We start from the raw sequence: 19,912 nt of genomic DNA on the forward strand, positions 1-19,912 counted from the left end.
AGTTGTGTAATTTTTTAGTAATAGAAATATGAATATGTTTTTCCCCGGTTGGAAGTATTATATATTTACATGTAATGTATTAAATGATTCCCACACATTCAATAATCTTCAATGGGCTAAATGATCATTTTAGTCTTTTATATTTTTTGTTGGCATAATTTAGTTCTTTATTTTTTAAAACTTCATTTTATCTTTTATCTTATTTATGTTGTTCAAAATAATCTTTTATCTTTTAAAAGGTTAATTTTGATCCTTTATCTTATTTAAAATGTTTAAAATGATCATTCAACTATTAAAATATATTCAAAATAATATGTATCTGAATATTATTGAAAGATTAGTGGAATATATTTAAATAGTTGAAAGTCTATTTTAAACCTTTCAAATAAAATAACTATCAAAGGAACTTTTAAAAGATAAATAATCATTTTAAACCTTTTAAATGAGATAAAGGAATCAAAGTAAACTTTAAAAAAATGATCATTGGGGGTGCTCGAGGGTTGGTTCGGACCGGTTTTGGTCAAATTTAAGACTTAACTCAATCAAATTTAATTGGTTTGATTCGGTTTGGTTTTTATAATTTTTTTTGAAACCAAACCAATTCATGAACGGTTTGGTTCGGTTTGAACCAATAGATTACTCATTTAAATTTGATTTTTTATTTTGTTTAGAACTATTATTTTATATCATGATTCATCCAAATATCTAATACAATTAATACAGTATTATCATATGTCTGAAAGTAGTAAGATTGATTCATTTAATATCATCAACATAATATTCAAAAATAGACTAATACAAATTTAAACAAAATATCTTTCAACGAGATTTATGATAATAGTCTGAATCACAATTATTTCCTACAAACTAATCTCTTGCAATAAGCTTTGCAAGCAACCAGATTTGTTACAACCAGAATTATTGCAACCAGATTTGTTGAAACAAATGAACAAAATATGATCCATTAATATTATAAACATGGTAGAAAAAATAAATATGAAAAAAAGGTGAAACAAATAACAACTTACCTGAAAGTAATACATTAAGAAGTTTCAAACATAGTCCTAACACTTGCGGTTCCAACACTTGGAGTCCCAATATTAACAGTGTTTAAGATCAAATCAAATAACTCTAAAAATTTTGATCGGTTCAGTTCGATTGTAATCTGATCTATAAATTTAAACATGTGATCCAACTCATACATGAATGGTTTTGATCGATTAGATTCGATTTTGATCTAAATACATTAATGACTCAATCCAAATTGTTTGAATTGATTTGGATTAATTTGAATTCACGGGTGACCTATACTGGTTAACACCCCTGATAATCATTTAGTCTTTTCAATATTGGATATGAAATTCAAAGGAAAGCAAACAACGAAAATTGCTTGCATATTGGCATCACACGCAATAAGCCAAGTAGGAATGGAGCTAGTTTTTTCGACCAAGTACATGGAAACCAAAGTTGTCTGAGAAAATGATAAGGGTAACTAAAGAGGGAAAAAAAATCTTATAAGCATCAATCAATGATCTTTCATTCAAATAATATATAAGTCTCCAACACGTTACCACTTGGAAACAGCAGTTGAAGAAAGCCATGGAAAAATCCCACAAGAGTACTATAATATACATGATAGATATTGAATTCGAGTTCCGTCGTTTATTGAAAATTCCAAACCATCAAATCGTAGGTTTGAGCGTGACATCAAATTAATAATATTTTTTTATAATTAGATTTTTTTCACAAAGTTAATACCTTAAAAATATATATTTACAAAATAGATAAATTAAATTTAATAATAATAATAAACTATGATCAATTATGTTTTTATTCTCCAAACTTTATAATATTTATGATTTTAGTCTTTAAAGTTAATAACTGATAACTTCTCTAAACTTTTTTTTTATGTCCTATGTTATTGTAATTATACGTTTGGTAAAGGTTTGGAAACTAAAAACATAATTTATTCTAATAAAAATTATATTGAAAATATGAGGGATGTTATTCTAAGTTCTAAGTTAAGATTTTGGGGTCATTTTTAACACAGAATGAATGATAGGAAAAGAAGAAGAAAAATGTAAGATAATATTAATAATTTGATGAACAAAGATATAAGAAAATACTAGAAAATAATGTTGTGAAAATTTTAAGTGAAAATAACATTACTCTAAAAATATATATCAAAAACAATATGTTAACAATATCACTCTTTTAATCAAATATATGTATTTTTTTTTATAGGTATCAAATATATTGTCGTAGGATTTATAATTTTTCATATTCCTACCTATTCAATCAATTAAACTAGATCCCTTATTATTAAATATATTTATGTGTAAACATACTCTATAACTATATATCTATAATCTATAACTATATCTAAAGAAAATATGGTATTTTAGTATAAACATGTTTATACTCATTTTACTCTTGTAATTACATTTATAAGTTATTATTTTATCTCTTAATTACCTTCACAAACCACCCATTAATTTTTATTATTTTTCTTTTTATTCAATAAAAACATGAAAATCACGAAGTGCCTGTTTAACTGTTTTCCCCTAGTAATTTATGAAGTTGTTATCCAACTTGTGTTAATTGTTTTTATGATAACCAACTTGTGTTAATTTAAGAGTAAGAGGATGGAATTCTTTAAACATGTGTAAGTCTCTATAAAAAATTATTCATTTTTAGTTTTTACAATTAACAAAATATTCAGATTTTTTCCCTTAAAAAATAATGAGATTTTAAACTTGTTTAATGAGATTTCAACCATTAATCCTTTCCTTCTCGGTTACCACCAAAGTCATTATTTAACCATGTGTAATGAATTTTGTTAACAGTAGAAACAACAAATAAATAATTTTTTATGAGAACTAAAAAAAATTAAGTACAAAAGATACAAATAAGAATATATGATAAGTTTACATACACTTCGTATTGGTATATATTAAATTCAAAAAACATGTTTAGACAAAATATATATATATATATATATATATATATATATATCACATTTGGTATATATTTTACCATTCATCAATTTATTCTTTTTGTAATAACTGTCTCGTTACTTTTTAGTTAATTACTTTCTTTTCTTACTTTTTTTTTAACTCCTAAACTATTCTTCTTTTTTATTTTTTATTTATTTAAAATATATAGAAGCACCCAGTGAATGCCTCTCTTCCCCGTATGTGTGTGTGTGTGTATATATATATATATATATATATATATATATATATATATATATATATATATATATATATATATATATATATATATATAAAGTTGTTAAAGATGAACGGAATTCAGTCTAAATTCATTATAATTGGACGGTTCCAACTTCCTTTGTTTATTCAAGGATAATATATTGGTTCCCCTGTGCCAGAAACAGAGACACGCACAAAAATGGTTTCTTGGAACTCATTTCCATTAGAAGTGATCTACCAAGTACTTGGTTGGTTAGCTTTTCTTTCATGGTCAGTTGCTGGCTACCCACAACTCATCTTGAATTTTCGTAGGAAAAGGTTGTTTTTCCATGTCCTATACTCATTCATGTTTCTGACTTTCTTTCCTTTGGGGTAGATTCTTAAATGTTTTTGGTTGGTTTGGTAATCTAAATCTAACTCAGTGTGGTGGGATTAAGCTTGGATTATGAGATTCTGAACTTCACCAAGCAGTGGTCATATCTGATATACAATGCTTCCCTCTTCTTTAGTCCTGCAATTCAGAAGCAGTATTTTGAGAAGTAAGGTTATGGACAGGTAAGTATGTTCTTTTCAACTAAGAAATAGAATTTAGTTTTGAATTTTGATGCAATGGTGCATAAGTTTATATTATCAAGTGTTTAATGGCTATATATTGTGAGTGTAAATACTTTTTACTTCCTTAACTTATAAAATTGTTTTACACTATCAACTATCTATCAGTACATAACCTATTCTTTTCATTATTTAATGATATAGTATGATCGTGAGAACAAGTTAAGTAAAAGTACACTACTTATATTCTAAACTAATCAGAATCTCAGGTGTATAACTGAGTTTTATGTGTAAAACATTTATACTTTGAACTAATAATGCTAATATAAAAATTGTTAATATAAGAATCAACAAAATCATCAACTAACTGATAATTACAATTGTCGCCTGATAATTTATAAACTAACTGATAAAAATCAAGAAATTTATCTACTTAACTGATAATTACTTCTATAACATACCATGTGTTAGGACTTTGCATTGGGGAAAAAATCGATAACTTAACTCTTCTCACTAGATTCTTAGCAAGACTTAAACACAAAAATAGATTCTTAACACCCTAGCCTTGGTCAACTGATAAAGACATACTCTAAGAATTTCTATGGCAAGCAATGTGGGACTTGAATTTTTCAAATGGCTAGCAAAATAATACAACACGAGTCACCAATGTACTGCCAACAAATATCAAAATCAACTTTGTCTTTGTGCAAAATCATTAGATATTCACGTTATCTAGTTTAGCTTTATGATCTCTTGTTATTATTGCATTGCAGATGATTCCTGTAGCCGCTAATGATGTTGCTTTCTCCATTCATTCAGTCATATTAAATTTAATTATACTGTCCCAAATTTCAATGTTTGAAGTAAGTTTTATCAAAAGTTTTTCATAAGAGTTATATTTGCCTATCATGACCGTAATTTTCAGATCTTGGTCTTGCTAATTCAAAGTCAGTAAATGATCTGCTTGTTTGCAGCGAGGAAATCAGAAGTTCTCCAACTATGCCATTGCAATAGTTGTTGTAGTGTGGTTTAGTGTTGCTGTTTGTTTTTTCATAGCATTGCATAGCCAATCTTGGCTTTGGCTAATCTCCATCTTCAAGTAAGTTTCACTCTTCTTATGACTTCAATTTTTTGACCTATCAACAAGGATTTGAATATTAAATAAGCTCTTCAGAGTATTTGCTTAAAGTTCTAATGATACAGATAAATAAAGGGCATCAATATATTCATTCTCAAGCAGTTTCATATTTCATACTTGTTTAGACATCATTTTGTCTAATTCTGTTTTCAGTACGTCCGTATGTGATTAGAAAACTTAATTGATTACTTTCTATGATTCACATTGAATGTATATATGACTGTTGGGGTAAGCAGGATGCCACTGAACTTAGAAAACTTGACTTATGGTAAAGAGCAAACTGACATTTCTAACAAAACTAACAAATTAACATTTGCTGATAATAAAAAATAAAAAAAAGCTTAAAGAAACTTTGCAGAACTATGAGGTTGAGGCTATGGTTAAACATTATGCAGTCTCTTCACATATCTATGACCAGTGAATTCTCAGATGAATTGGTTTGTGGAGAAATGCAAGTAACACCAATAGATTATGGCCATACATCATAGAGTTCAAAGTAGAGGAGAAGGGTGCCATAGAAGATCATTTTGATTTGATTGAATAAAAGATGCAATCACAGTACCTAAGTGCTATATTTATAAAGCTAATTCCTAATATAATAATTTTTCTCTTAACACTAATATTTCTAATTCGATATTCTTAACACAGTGATATCACTTTAATCTTTGTAAGTATACATTTTAATGTCTTGGTTCAGCCTTATCTCTATAGTGTCTTTCTCTATGAATCACATGTCATTGAGGTTTCCTAACTTATTCCAAAGGGATGAGATGGTATTGTAAATTGAGTTTAGTATAATGTTTTCAGTTATTTCAGTGTATTACAGTGCAAAACATCAACCTCTTCAAGGACCTTTGAATGGAATATTGATATTCTTCTGTCTCCTCTCATTTCTATATTTTAATATAATTGTTAATATTATAGAGTTCTTTTTTTTGCTGTTCTATGATTTAATTTCCAGCTAATAATGTGTGGTAAACAATTATACTGCAGCACAATTCAAGCAGTTATGATCCTCATCAAATATTTTCCGCAGGTCAGAATGCTTTACCCTCCTCCATATTATGTTCTGCATGTAGCATGTTTGGTACGGTGTCCTAGACATGCTTTTTCACGTTTACTCGTAAGCAAGTAGTTATAGCTTACAGATTTTGTAGCATAATCGACGTGATTTCTGGTTTTGTAATGACTTTCCACACAATTTTAGTGGTATTTTCTTATTTCACAATTTCATACTTTTGCTTCATCAGTAATAGCTGGCTTAATTACTGCTTTTAGACTCTAAATTTGGGGAATATGTTTTTAGACTCATAATTACTGTTTTTTGACAAATTGTTCTTTTTAGTCCTCGCATAATCAATTGGCACTTTATTTTAGTTTTCATAAATTGATTTTTATTTTTTAGTCATTTTTATTTTTTAGCCGTGAGTAGTCGTTAGAATTTACAGTTTAAAATCGTCACAAAATGTTAAAAATTAACATCAAAAAGTCAATTTATTAAGTGAAAGACTAAAAAAAGTAATTTGTTAAATTCAGACTAAAAAAGTAATTAAATCGTGATAGATTAACAAATTTTATTGGTGTTTTCCATGTCCTCGTAAACTTCTACGGTCTTTGGAGTTTAAAAGAAAAACACTGACAAACAAAATTAACAAGAAAAATTATATTTATTTGATTAGAAATCAATATTTAGTTACTGAGTTATTGCTACTTTGTTGTGAAATCTAGGCATTCATGAACTTTTTGAGAAAGAGCACAGATGGATTTAGCATTGGCTCTGTTCTCCTTGATTTTTCTGGAGGGGTCTTTAATTATTCACAAATGCTTGTGCAGTCCAAAGATCAAGGTTTGTGAAGTAATTATGAGTTAGAATCTGCCATCAGATTTTATCCTTGATTTCAACTTTAATGATGAATTTCAACTTAATTATCTAAATCTAGGTTCCTGGGTGAACTTCTATGGAAACATTGGGAAAGTTTTTATATCCTTGGTATGTAATCCCTCTCTCCTTAATTATTATATTTTTTCATAAATTTATTTTTTTATAAGATTTTTTTAAAATTTTTAGATGTATTAATTATTTTTTTTCTGTATATCCTTATTTAATTCGTCACTCTCTAAACATAAGCAATTTGTAGATGGATAAATAAGAATAAGATAATTTTAAAATAATAATATAAATAATTAGCATATTTAATTTAATTGACTAAATTAATTATTATTCCTGTAAATTAATTGAAATCATCTGAAAGAGATTTGTTACATGAGCTATGTAGTAAACCGTAAAGCCGTTAACGTTTGTGAATTTCTTTTTATGACTATACCTAGCTCACTAAATTTAATAAATGAATTCTGATTTGTTTCCTTTTTTTTTTGGAAAAACTAAAACCATTGCAGGTATCCATATTCTATGATTCTATTTTAATGTGTCAACATTATGTAATGTACCCTGACAACAAGAAAGGGCTTACTTCTAAAAATTCCGAAGAAATCAACCGACCACTAGTCTGTGAAAGTCCAATAGATCAACAAACCAAAGGTTCGGTTAAATGTTCATATCAGTCTCCTGCAGAAGTATAAGGAACATATAACTTGGGTCACGTAGTGTACAAACTCTTGTGTATAGAAAAATATTTTTTAGGATAGGTCAAATATCCTTCAACTAATTATAATATGTTGAAGAATTAGTACTTATTTTCAATTAAGAGATACATTGAATTAAGAGAAAAAAAATGTAATGTACAACACCCATATACCATTTCTTTAAATCACGCATTATAAATGTATCAAAATTCAAAGGATGATAATTTAGCTGCCTCGCCATTACCACATCTACGTAAATTGTGTAAAAAAATTACATATCAGTGAGAGTAACTATTTTATTGCTTATTGCCACTTCATTTCTACTCTTTATATCTTTATCTTTTTAAAACACCCTTTATTAAAATGGTTTCGTTATAGACTTATAGTCTATTGCCACTCCTATACACTAAATTTCTAACTAATAGTTATGCAAATTAATATAAAAATGTAAAAATTAGAATCAATTTAATTTATGCATTTTATATTTTTTAGATAAAAATAAGATTCGCTTATTTTATTTTATATATAATTATGATTCTTTCTTACTAGTTATTTAACATTCAATGTATTAAATGTAGCTTTTAATATAAGGAGTAATATTTTTTATGCAAAAATCAAACATTTTTAAATCAAGTTAACGTAAACTTTTATTTTAATACGTGCAATGCATATAATAAATGTTTATTTTAATAAATACTTTTGAACATATAAATTATATTATAGTTAAAAATTATAATAAATAATTATTTTTCAAGATATAAATTATTTTTTATATTTTGATAAACAATTTATATTATGATGCAATGTTATTTTCAACTATTAATATTTTTAAAAATTATTGAAATTCAATTTAGAAAAGAAAATGATAGATCAAGATATAAGAAATTAAGAAAAATATTTAAAAATGTTCTTGTTAAAAAAATCTTAAAAAAGCTTTCATTAAAAAATAATTCTTAAAATATTTTCATTCAATATAATTATAGTAATCCGTATAGAGAAGATAATCTTTTAGTTTGAAGATGTTTTTTCTGTATTAGTTTAATGAAAATTGATAATGCGCTAAAGATGTAGATATTTCATGCTTAAATTTAAACATTTAATTCATCATTAATGAAAATTGATAATGTGCTAAAGATGTAGATATTTCATGCTTAAATTTAAACATTTAATTCATCATTAGTAACCGGTTTTTTTATGGTTTAACTATTACAAGGGTCTCCAAGGGGAAGGGAAAAGGCTTAAATATATTTTTTTATATTTATAATATAATGTATTTTGATTTTACTATTCAAATTTGACTTTTTTTTATTTTAGTATCTAAATTTTTTTATAATTGATTTTTGTATCTTCCGTAAGTTAGAATTCATTGAGCAATCATATGACAGACTAATATAGTGTTACACCATCGGTTAAATAATGATATGATAGACTATCAAATTGTCACATCATCACTTAATAGATCTCTGAGTGACGACAAGTACTAAAATAAAACAAAAAAATTCTAGATTGTAAAATAATTAAAGTTTAGATAGAAAAATCAAAATGAATCATATTACAGCCACATGTATGAAAACATATTTAAGTCAAGGCTAAAATACATTTTTAGTCTTTTATGTTTTAGATCATGTTTAGTTTAGTCTTTTATGTTTTAAAAAGATCAATTTGTACTTCATATTTTTAAAGTGATTCAAAATTATCACTCCGAAATAATGATTTTTTATTTATTTTTGGACATAATTTTGAACCATTTTTTTTAACTAATTTGAGATGTAAAACTTATCCTATTAGTTTCAATTACATGAAAATTATGAAATTCAACTAATGTTCAAATAAAAAAAAAAGGCAATATATAAAGTCAACCCAACAAAGAGACAAAAAAATTGAAAAGTCCAGTATTAAATTCTTTTTCAGTTACTTGTGAAACCCACACACACAGCGTGATGAGAGGAATTCCACTAACTACACGAGGAGAGGAGTGTGAGTGCACGAGAATTAAGGATTTAGCCATTAGGTTTGCCTGTTTAGGGGTTTTTGTTTTGCTAAAACACCTCATGTTTGCTAAACCACACCTCATTTTTTTAATAGAGATTAAAATATCCTTGGGACCCGAGGATAAATCCCATTTAACCCATGGATTATACGAGATGGGCTAAAAAGTCTATTTTTAAAATAAGTGAATCTAATAAGATAAGTTACATAATTTTCAAGTAAGTGAATCATGTTTCACTCAATTTTTATCATGTTTGGTCCTTTTTTTATTCAAACATTATTTATATTTCATAATTTTTAAGTAAGTGAATTTAATGAGATAAGTTTAACATCTTGAACTAGTCAAAAAGCATTCAAAATCGCCTCCCAAAATGAAAAAAAAAAATCATTGTTTTAGAAGGATCATTTTAATTCACTTTAAAAAACATAAAGGACTAAATTAAACTTTTTGAAACACAGAATCACATTGGATATAATCCAAAACATAAAGGACTAAAAGTATATTTAAAACAATTTTTATTAGATTCTTAAACTTTTTTTTGTTTCAATTGAATCCCTGAACATATATTTATTTTTAATCGGGTCCTTCCATAAACATGTATTAATTTTTTAATTAAGTCCAACAAGGACTCAATTGAAAAAAAAAATAGTTCAGAGATCTATTTAAAAATGACAAATACTTAAGAGACCTAATTAAAAAAATGTCACCCTCTACTAGCCAAGATCTTATCAGCATGTGCTAAACTCATTATTCTTAGATTCTTCAACCAATATCGAACTTACAATGGTGAGAATACTAGCATGTAGAGAATCACAGTTTTTTTGTTAATTATGTTCTTGAACTATTTGTTATTTTTAAATAGGTTCATAAATCTTTTTCTATTTCAATTAAGTTTTTAAAATTATATTAGATTAAAAAATAAATGCAAAATTAAGGATCAAATCAAAACAAAAAAATAGAGATCTAATTAAAAAATTATTGAAGTTAAGGAATCCGTAGAATAATTTATTTTTTTATTTGAAAAGAACAAGGATTTTTTTTTCTTAAAATTTCTAAAAATTTAAGATTTAAATATCAAATAAAAAATTGGTTATTTTAGTTTGCAAATTTAAATATCAAATTTCTAAAAATTTAAGATTTAAATACCAAATGTAATGGAGTTTAATGACTATACATCAATTATTATGTAAAATAGTTTTACAACTATTAGTCAATCTTAAAATATTATTTATATAATTTTTAAGATATTTATTATAAAAAATCAATAAATTTATTAGTTGACGATTACATGACTACATAAAACTGTTACATGATCTTACCCTTTTTTCTCAATGTATTGAGTTAGCCTAAACAAGTTTCCCCAAGAGGCAAATATTCTGAAGTCTCGATATACAGACCCCTAGACCACTTTTTGACAATGCTATTCCACTTCAACAGATGAACCTTTCTAGTATCATCCCCACTCCAAATGAATTTCTGCCTCCAACATATCAATGCGTTTACACACTGCATATATATTCAGACTCTTTACAATGTATGATTGCTCAAATTCAAACCATTGCTATGATTTATACTGCCATGATCACTCTTAACACTCCACTTTCATGACAATAAACATTGTTTCTATCACTTATGTTATAAATGATAGTCTCTGTACCAAATTCAAAGTCACTTTTTTTATAGTCTCAATTTCCATTAGTTTTTTTCCAATCAAATCAATATTGAAACTCTCCTTATGAGTCAATGTTATGAAAACTATAAACCTGTCTGTATTAGAAAAAAAAATAATAAAAGTAATTAAATGTCATTAAGAAATTATACACTTTTTTTTATTTGAAGAAAAAAAACTTAATTATAAAATTCGTTCTCGTATTTTATGAAAGGGTTCACAACAATCAATATATTCACGATGTAAGTATGCAATCAAAATATTAGTCAGCTCTTTGTCAATATACTATTAAAATAGGTAGATACTAACAATGCAAAACAAAGAGAACCATTCCCCCTAAGGCATATTACACACCAATCTGGAATTAAGTGATCCCTTTTAGCACCATCTGAAAAGTTGTAAGCCTTTTTAACTGGGAAAGAACACAAAATTGTAATAACTATTGAAACAGTCATTGCAAACATAAATATAGTTGAGCCATAACAATTTATCTTCATTTTTTAGTCTCAACAACTACAAGAACCCTGAGAAAATATTGTTCAAACTGATTTTTTTAATTTTTAGATGACTGTTATTTAACACCCAACTTCTTAAAATGCAGTTGCTCAAGCAAAACCCCAAAAATTAATGAAACAAATATCCATTATAGTAAGATTAATATGACGAAATTAAAAGTGAATTCAAAGAGAAGGCTAGTTGAAAAAAAAACAGAAAAGAAGGGGAAAGAAAATGGTATATACAAAATTTTACCATTGAGCCAAAAAAAAATGGTATTATGCACAGAAGAAAGACCATTTAGCAAGAGAAAAAGAAATAGAAAGAGAGATTGAGAAGAGTGATTAAAAGGATTTAATAGCAAGGAGCAAAAAATATAACATGAAGTTCATTTTTCACGTAGGTTCCTCAACAGGAAACCCTTTCTTTTTTTTTTTCGTGTGTAGGCTCAAATTTCCTTTTCAAATTCTTAAAGAAATCAAAGTGAAAACCCTACATTCAACCCTTCACATGCTTCAATGAGTCAGGACAAAAACTCACAGAAAAAAAAATCTTTTGATTCAAATACAGAAAAAGTGAAATCAAAATAAAAATGTTCTCTAAAAAATGCATTAATATCGAAATTCCATTCTCCGACCAAGATATGAGGATGGTTGTTGGTGAAGCTGCTCACGCTGCTGAAGTTGCTAGTGAAGTTAGTCGATGTTGGTTCGGGGAAGATCCATGTTGTCATTTCTTCAGACCTAAAACTGTTGCGTGTGTATAGTGTATGGGCTTCAAAAATGGAAGGAAAAATTTAGATGTCCTGTGATGTTTACTGATATGCAACTGCGCCACTGTATAGGGATACGAAGAGCCAAAATCGCGACATTGCATAATGGACGACTTCTTCCCTTCTCCCCTGATTGTGTTGCTCTGTAAATGTTAGCACTCAGGCTGCCTCTGATGATGCCCACAAAGAAGAAGATGCTCCCACTGCGTCCACGAGACTCGCACGTGCTGTAACCAAGCCTAGATACTTACAGGATTACGTTAGTTAGTTACTCGTTCATTCATTCACGAGTTTCATATGTAATGCATGCATGCTTCGTGCCACTCATTAAACACGTGCTGATAAGCCGTTAAGAGTTTGTTAGATCCCCGATTCCGTTACGACGGTTACACGCTTGTATCTCAGCAATATATAAGTTGCTGAGTATCTCATAAAGGAATAAGAACAAGCATTTTAGAATTTAGTTTCAGGAGGACCCTACCTCGAATAAGGGAACCCTATCTCTCTTTTTCCCCTCCCTCTAGCTCTGCCGTGAACCTAACAAGTGGTCCGACCTGTCGTCGCTACCATTGCCATGACTGACCACGGGACCAGGAAGACAACCACGGATCGCTTAGAAGACGCGATCGCGCGCCTCACCAATAGCCAAGCCAACCTCAATGAACGATACACCAACCTCTTCGATAAGGTAGATTCCATTCTGGATCACCTCCGTTTACGTGATGAACACCAGAACCAACCCTCTGTCAGCAACACGAACAGCCACCACAACACAGTTAAACTCGATATCCCTCGTTTTGACGGCCGTGATCCCCTAGGGTGGATATTCAAAATGAATCAGCTCTTCCAGTACCAGAACACACTGGAAGAGGAGCGGATCACCGTGGCTTCCCTGTACCTTGACGGCGCTGCCCTCAGTTGGTATCAGTGGATGTTTACCAATGGTTTCATCACCTCATGGCAAGGCTTCATCCAAGCGTTAGAGTCACGATTTGCTCCAACGTTTTATGATGATTCGAAAGGCGCACTATTCAAATTGGTTCAACGTGGATCTGTGAATGACTACTTAACGGAATTTGAACGTTTGGCTAATCGCGTGGTAGGCCTCCCTCCACCTTTCCTATTGAGTTGCTTTATTTCAGGTTTAATCCCGGAGCTCCGACGAGAGGTGTTAGCTCTCCAACCTATCTCCCTCCTTCAAGCAACAACACTTGCGAAATTACAGGAAGACAAACTACGAGATAGAAAACCTCCATCGCAGCGTCTCTATCAATCATCGCCGTCAACCTCCTCGTCTAACCTGAGCACGAAACCGAAGCCTCCTTACGTGCAGTGGACACCGGAAGACATGGCGTTTCACCGAGAAAAGGGCCTATGCTATAATTGCGATGACAAGTGGAGCTCTAACCACCGTTGCAAGGGACGCATCTTACTCTTCGTAGCTGACAATCCAACTCAGGATTCCGGCGAACCAGGCTCCACAGCTCCTAGTCTCGCCTCGGAAGAAAATTTAGGTGATCCTGATTGTGTGACAGATCCATCTCCTCCCCATATAAGCCTTCATGCCATGTCCGACTTACCTTCATCGGAAACTTTTTGCGTGTATGGCACCATCCGAAACGCGCGCATCACCGTGCTCATAGATAGTGGGAGTACCCATAATTTCCTCCAACCGAGGGTTGCACACTTCCTCCATCTGCCCATCGAGAACACCCAGCCTCTCCGCGTCCTCGTCGGAAATGGGTCCACGTTGGACTATGACAAGCGTTGCCCCGACACCTCACTAAACATTCAAGGACACTCGTTTCCGATCACCTTCCACCTCTTTCAGATCAGTGGAGCTGATGCAGTGCTCGGCATCGAGTGGTTGAAGCAATTCGGCCCAGTCACGACAGACTATACCTCCTTCATTATGAGGTTCAATCACTTGGGCCAGGAGGTTTCCTTACGAGCTGATGTCGCTACTGGTCCAGAACCCGCTTCGACAGCCCAAGTCAAACGCATGATTCACACAGGTTCAACTTCAGCTTTGTTTCATTTATGCATTTTATCCGCTAACCCCGCAGAAGAAGCCACTACTCACCTTCCTCACTTACTCGAACCTATTACGAAGCTCATCCTCCGTTATGATCAGCTGTTCCAACCCCCCAAAAGCTTGCCTCCATCGCGCGAGGTGAATCACCGTATCACCCTCTTGCCATCCACAGCTCCGGTGAACGTACGTCCATACCGGTACCCTCATTTTCAGAAGGCTAAAATCGAAAAAAAATTGCAGAATTGCTCTCCGCGGGCTTCATACGGCCAAGCACGAGTCCATACTCGTCTCTGGTCCTTTTGGTGAAGAAGAAGGATGGAACCTGGCACCTATGTGTCGATTACAGGTCCCTCAACGCCGTTACAGTCTGAGATAGGTTCCCGATACCCACTATCGACAAACTATTGGACCAGCTGGGTCACGCTTCTTGGTTCACTAAGCTCAATCTCAGGCAAGGATTTCACCAAATCCTCATGAATGATGCTGATGTAGAGAAAATGGCGTTTCGAACACACCATGGGCACTACGAATACCTCATTATGCCCTTTGGGTTGTGTAATGCGCCCTCCACATTCCAGGCAATTCCAGGCAGCAATGAATCGCCTCCTTGCTCTGTTCTTACGACGTTTTGCAGCTGTGTTCTTTGACGATATACTCGTCTACAGCAACTCCCTTTCATCTCATGTTCAACATCTTGACCTGATCTTTCTAGCCTTGTTATGCAGTGAGTTCTACTTGAAACGAACTAAGTGTTTATTTGCCCAGAGAGAATTAGAGTATCTCGGTCACGTTGTTTCTATTAAGGGAGTCACCCCGGAACCCTCCAAGATCAAAGCTATCGCGCAATGGCCCACCCCGGCCACAGCTAAAGAACTTCGAGCGTTCCTTGGGTTAACTGGGTTCTATAGGAAATTCATGTGCCAATATGCAACTATCGCGTCTCCATTAACGAGCCTACTATGCAAGAATGTGTTTGAATGGTCCCTCGAGTCACAAGAAGCTTTCGATAAGCTTAAATCTGCCATGATCAACACCCCAATTCTGGCCCTCCCCAACTTCCATGAACCATTCCTCATTGAAATGGATGTTTCAGGTACTGCCATGGGGGTTGTGCTCTCGCAGCAAGGGCACCCATTAGCGTTCTTCAGCAAGAACTTCAACCCTCGCCTACTTAACGCCTCCACCTACGTGAGGGAACTCCACGCTATCACATCCACAGTGCGTTAATGGAGGCAATATCTCCTCGGCAGCTCTTTTACGATCCTCACCGATCATAAGAGTCTCCGGGAGCTTATGACACAGGTGATTCAAACACCTGAACAACATTATTATCTTTCCAAGTTACTTGGCTTTGATTATACGATTCAATATAAAACGGGCGCTACCAATATTGTGGCGGATGCACTCTCTTGCAGACCACCGGAACCAGGCCAGTTGCTTGTGTTGTTAGTGCCTCAATTCGACTTCCTGCGCGACATCCAACAAGCACTTGTCAGTGATCCTGACTTTCAGGCATTACTGACCCACGTTCAAGAGAACCCTTCAGCCTATCCTCAATATCGGGTCCATAACGGGTTCCTGCTATTCAATAATCGCATATGGTTGAATAAAACCAACCCGTACATCACGTCCCTTTTGTCGAAATTTCACGCTACACCGTTAGGGGGCCATTTCGAGGTAGCTAAGACTTTGCACCGCATTGAAGCAAGCTTCTTCTGGCAAGGGCTGAAGCAAGATGTTCAGAAGTATCTCCGAGAGTGCAAGGTTTGCCAACAGAACAAGACGAGCACCCGACGTCCGGAGGGCCTGCTACAACCACTGCCAGCTCCGGTAAGGGTGTGGGAGGACATCTCTATGGACTTCATCACTCATTTACCACCATCAAACAGCTTCACGGTTATCATGGTTGTCGTCGATAGATATTCCAAAGGGGTGCATCTCGGAGCCCTACCTATAGGATTTTCAGCCTTCAAGGTCGCCATGCTCTTCGTGGAAATCGTCTGCAAACACCATGGATTTCTGAAGAGTATTGTCTCCGACAGGGACCCCGTGTTCTTAAGCGCTTTTTGGAGAGAATTATTCAGGCTCAGTGGCACCCACCTCCGGTTAAGCACGGCGTATCATCCACAGACGGATGGCCAAACCGAGGTGGTGAACCGCGTCCTTGAGCAGTATCTCCGGTGTTTCGTCAACTCACAACCTTCATCGTGGTTCCGATATCTGTCACTCACTGAGTGGTGCTACAACACCTCGCTGCATTCAAGTTTCGGTATGACCCCGTTCGAGGTTATCTATGGGAAACCCCCACCCACGATACCTCAGTATATCCCAGGCTTGACAAGGAATGAAGTTGTTGAGACTCTAGTCCAGTCACGGCAAGACATACACACCCAACTACAAAAGCGGCTGAAGAAAGTTCAAGACTCCATGAAGAAATATGCTGATGCTGGACGTGACGATGTTACCTTTATCGTGGACCAATGGGTCTATGTGAAACTTTGACCCACTCGCCAACGCTCCGCAACGGGACCACATCAACCAAAGTTATCAAAACGGTACTTCGGGCCCTTCAGGATCCTTGCGAAGGTAGGAGAAGTTGCATATCGGCTAGACCTCTCAGCTGAGGCACGCATCCACCCTGTCTTCCACTTCTCACTGTTGCGCCATCATCATGGACCTCCACCCTCTTCCACTGAACCGTGGACCTTAGAGATCATTGGTCAGAAACCCATGCAACGCCCCCTTTGCATTTTGGATACGAAGCTTGACACTTCCACTTCCCCTCCAATGCAACTCGTTCTGGTCCAATGGGTTGGCCAACCTCCCGAGGACACTTCCTGGGAACCATGGCTAGAGTTACGAGATGCTTACCACCTTGAGGACAAGGTGGTTTTCGAGGACAGAGGTATTGTTAGCACTCAGGCCGCCTCTTGTAACATCCCATTTTTTTTTCGTATATAAAATTTTAGAGAATAATGATGTTTTATAATTAAATAAATAAAGAAAAATAGTTATAATAAAACAATGTTTTGAGAGAAAATAAGAAGAGTATTTTATTATTCATTTGATGGAGAATAAAATAGAGTTTCTTTTTTTATAAAATAATAAAAATAAATAAATAAAGTAAATAATAGGTCGTGAATACCCCTAGTTATAAATAGCGACATGTTATGTCAGTTTTTAGACTGACTTCTCAGCCTCCTCTGCCTACCAATTTCGTTTTTTCTCTCTTCCTTTCCCAAAGCCCTCTCTTTTTCCCGCAGGCCATCAAATCTGTCTCAGAAAAATCACGATCTCGGACTCATTCACCGTTGGATCGTTGTGAAATTTAAACAGCATGTTCGCAACCTATTTACGAAAATTCTCACCGTTGGGAATTTCGATATCACGTCTAAGCTAATAGAAATACCCCTTTCATTGTAGCATTTTTCTTTCCCATAGAAACCCAGAGCTGTCTTGGTAAAACTACGATCCCTGTTTCTTTAACCGCTGGATTGTCGTAAGATTTGGATATGTTGTTCGAAATTCAGTTTCACACGCTTTGACCGTTGGGATTTGTGAGATAATATTCGTGGCGGGAGAAAAAGAAATCGCATGAAGATAGTCCAAATGAAGGCTTTAATCCTTTCTCTGTTTCTCTGACGTTTGGGAACTCTATCGGAGCAGTCGGAGGAAAAATTGGAGGAATCTTAGGAAACCGTTAGAGATGACACTATCACTGTGGGAAGACACGTGAGTCCGCTTAGAGGTAAGGGATGAGTTATTCACGGTTGGGGATTAGTGAGAACATGTGTAGGGATCCTTAGAGGATTAAATTGGAGTTTTATTTTGGAATGTTTGTTAAATTGCAATTTTTCCTTTATGATTATAAATAAAATATTGATGTCCCAATGAAAATTGCTTGATAAATTGTGCTCTTGATATTTGTATATTTTGACCTATGATTTTGATATAATTGTGTAATATTATTTGAGGGGTTTTAGTCCTCATGTTGTGATAGTCTTTTATATAAATTGTTATATTGAGGTTATGAAATGATGATTCAAACTGTGAGTATGTGATAAATTGAACATGTGACGGTTGATGAAACACATGTGTATTGAGATGAGATGTGTGTATTGAGTTGTGAACTATGAACTGTGCAATCACACAATTGTAAGACCCTTTAAGGGCGACAAATATTGTGATGGGATCCACTGTGGGAACCCGACGAGTTAAAATGATTTTGAAAACAATTGAGTAAATGTGTGTATTGCATAGTTCATAGATAAAGTGTATATGATTCATGAGGTGTGATAACATGTTAAATTGAGATTATACCATTGTGATTGGGATTAAGTGTATGTGATAAATTGAGTATGTATATGATTGAGATATATATGTGCATTGAAGTGTTGTGTGCATTGATTTGTGAACTATGAATTGTACAATCACACGATCATAAGTCCCTTCAAGGGCGACGAGTTAATGCTAAGTCCCTTTTAGGGCGACGAGTTGATGCTAAGTCCCTTTTAGGGCGACGAGTTAATGATAAGACCCTTAAAGGACGACGAGTTTAAATTATTTTGAGAACAATTGAGGAGTTGTGTGTTTTGTACAGTTCATAGATAGAGTCTGTGTGCTAAAATGTTTTCTGGGTTGGACCTGAATCAGGAGGGAGAGGCCCTAACGGACTCTTCGGAGTGTAGGTCTTAGGGGTCACACGGTTTGAGTGCTCCTTTAAGCCTATGTTGATCCCATATGGTTGGAGCATTCTCACAAAACACTATGACCCTGACTGGTCTCCCTATGATATTACCTAGTGAGAGTGACTTGACTTATTATTGTGTGGTTTGTCTTGTCATGTACTCCTAGGCGCCCGACGAGGTTTTTCACTGACATGGTACCACATTGCATATAGGCTTGAGTCTTAGCATAACTGTTGCATACGCTTGCTAATTATTTATTATGAAATTGATGTGTTATTATGTCTTGATCGGAGTGTGTGATTCCTGTGTATAGTGATTGCTGATTGAAAGGTGTGATTGATGGATGAAAAGTGTGATTGATGAATGACAAAGTGATGAAATAATGTGAGATATGCTAAGTAAATTGTATTTGGCTATTATATGTTGTGTTGTTTCTCTCTAGTAGTTAGAAATGTGATAACTCACTCCCGGTTTGCTGTTTGTGTTTGGATCCTGTGATGATCTTGAACTTTGTGTTCGAGGGAGCAGATGAATAGGTGGATGACTATGAAGAACCTCATGCTAGAGGACACGGGAACACCACGCTCTGATAGGATGTGACATTAGGATATAGGTTCTATATTAATTGTATGGGACTTAGATGACCTTCTTTGAGTCGAGATGACTTTATTATTTATTTGGACAAGTTTGAATATGATGTAGAAGAAAGTGAATGTGAGCCTTTTACCCATTTGAAAAGCTTGTATTTAAAAATGTTTTAAAAATACTTTTAATTAAT

At 33.3% G+C, this 19,912-nt stretch overlaps 1 protein-coding gene and 1 pseudogene across 1 annotated transcript; both read left to right on the forward strand.

The window, feature by feature from the left end:
- Window positions 1–3,321: 3,321 nt before the first annotated feature.
- On the forward strand, window positions 3,322–7,709 carry LOC100798489 (cystinosin homolog; annotated as a pseudogene).
- Window positions 7,710–12,985: 5,276 nt separating this feature from the next.
- Window positions 12,986–14,752, forward strand: LOC102668002 (uncharacterized). The gene has a single exon (XM_006604981.1). It carries the CDS (start codon window positions 12,986–12,988, stop codon window positions 14,750–14,752), a length of 1,767 nt encoding a protein of 588 aa, XP_006605044.1.
- Window positions 14,753–19,912: the final 5,160 nt, after the last annotated feature.

The sequence above is a fragment of the Glycine max genome, chromosome 19, assembly GCF_000004515.6.
Source record: "Glycine max cultivar Williams 82 chromosome 19, Glycine_max_v4.0, whole genome shotgun sequence".
In the NCBI taxonomy this organism is placed as follows: Eukaryota; Viridiplantae; Streptophyta; class Magnoliopsida; order Fabales; family Fabaceae; genus Glycine; species Glycine max.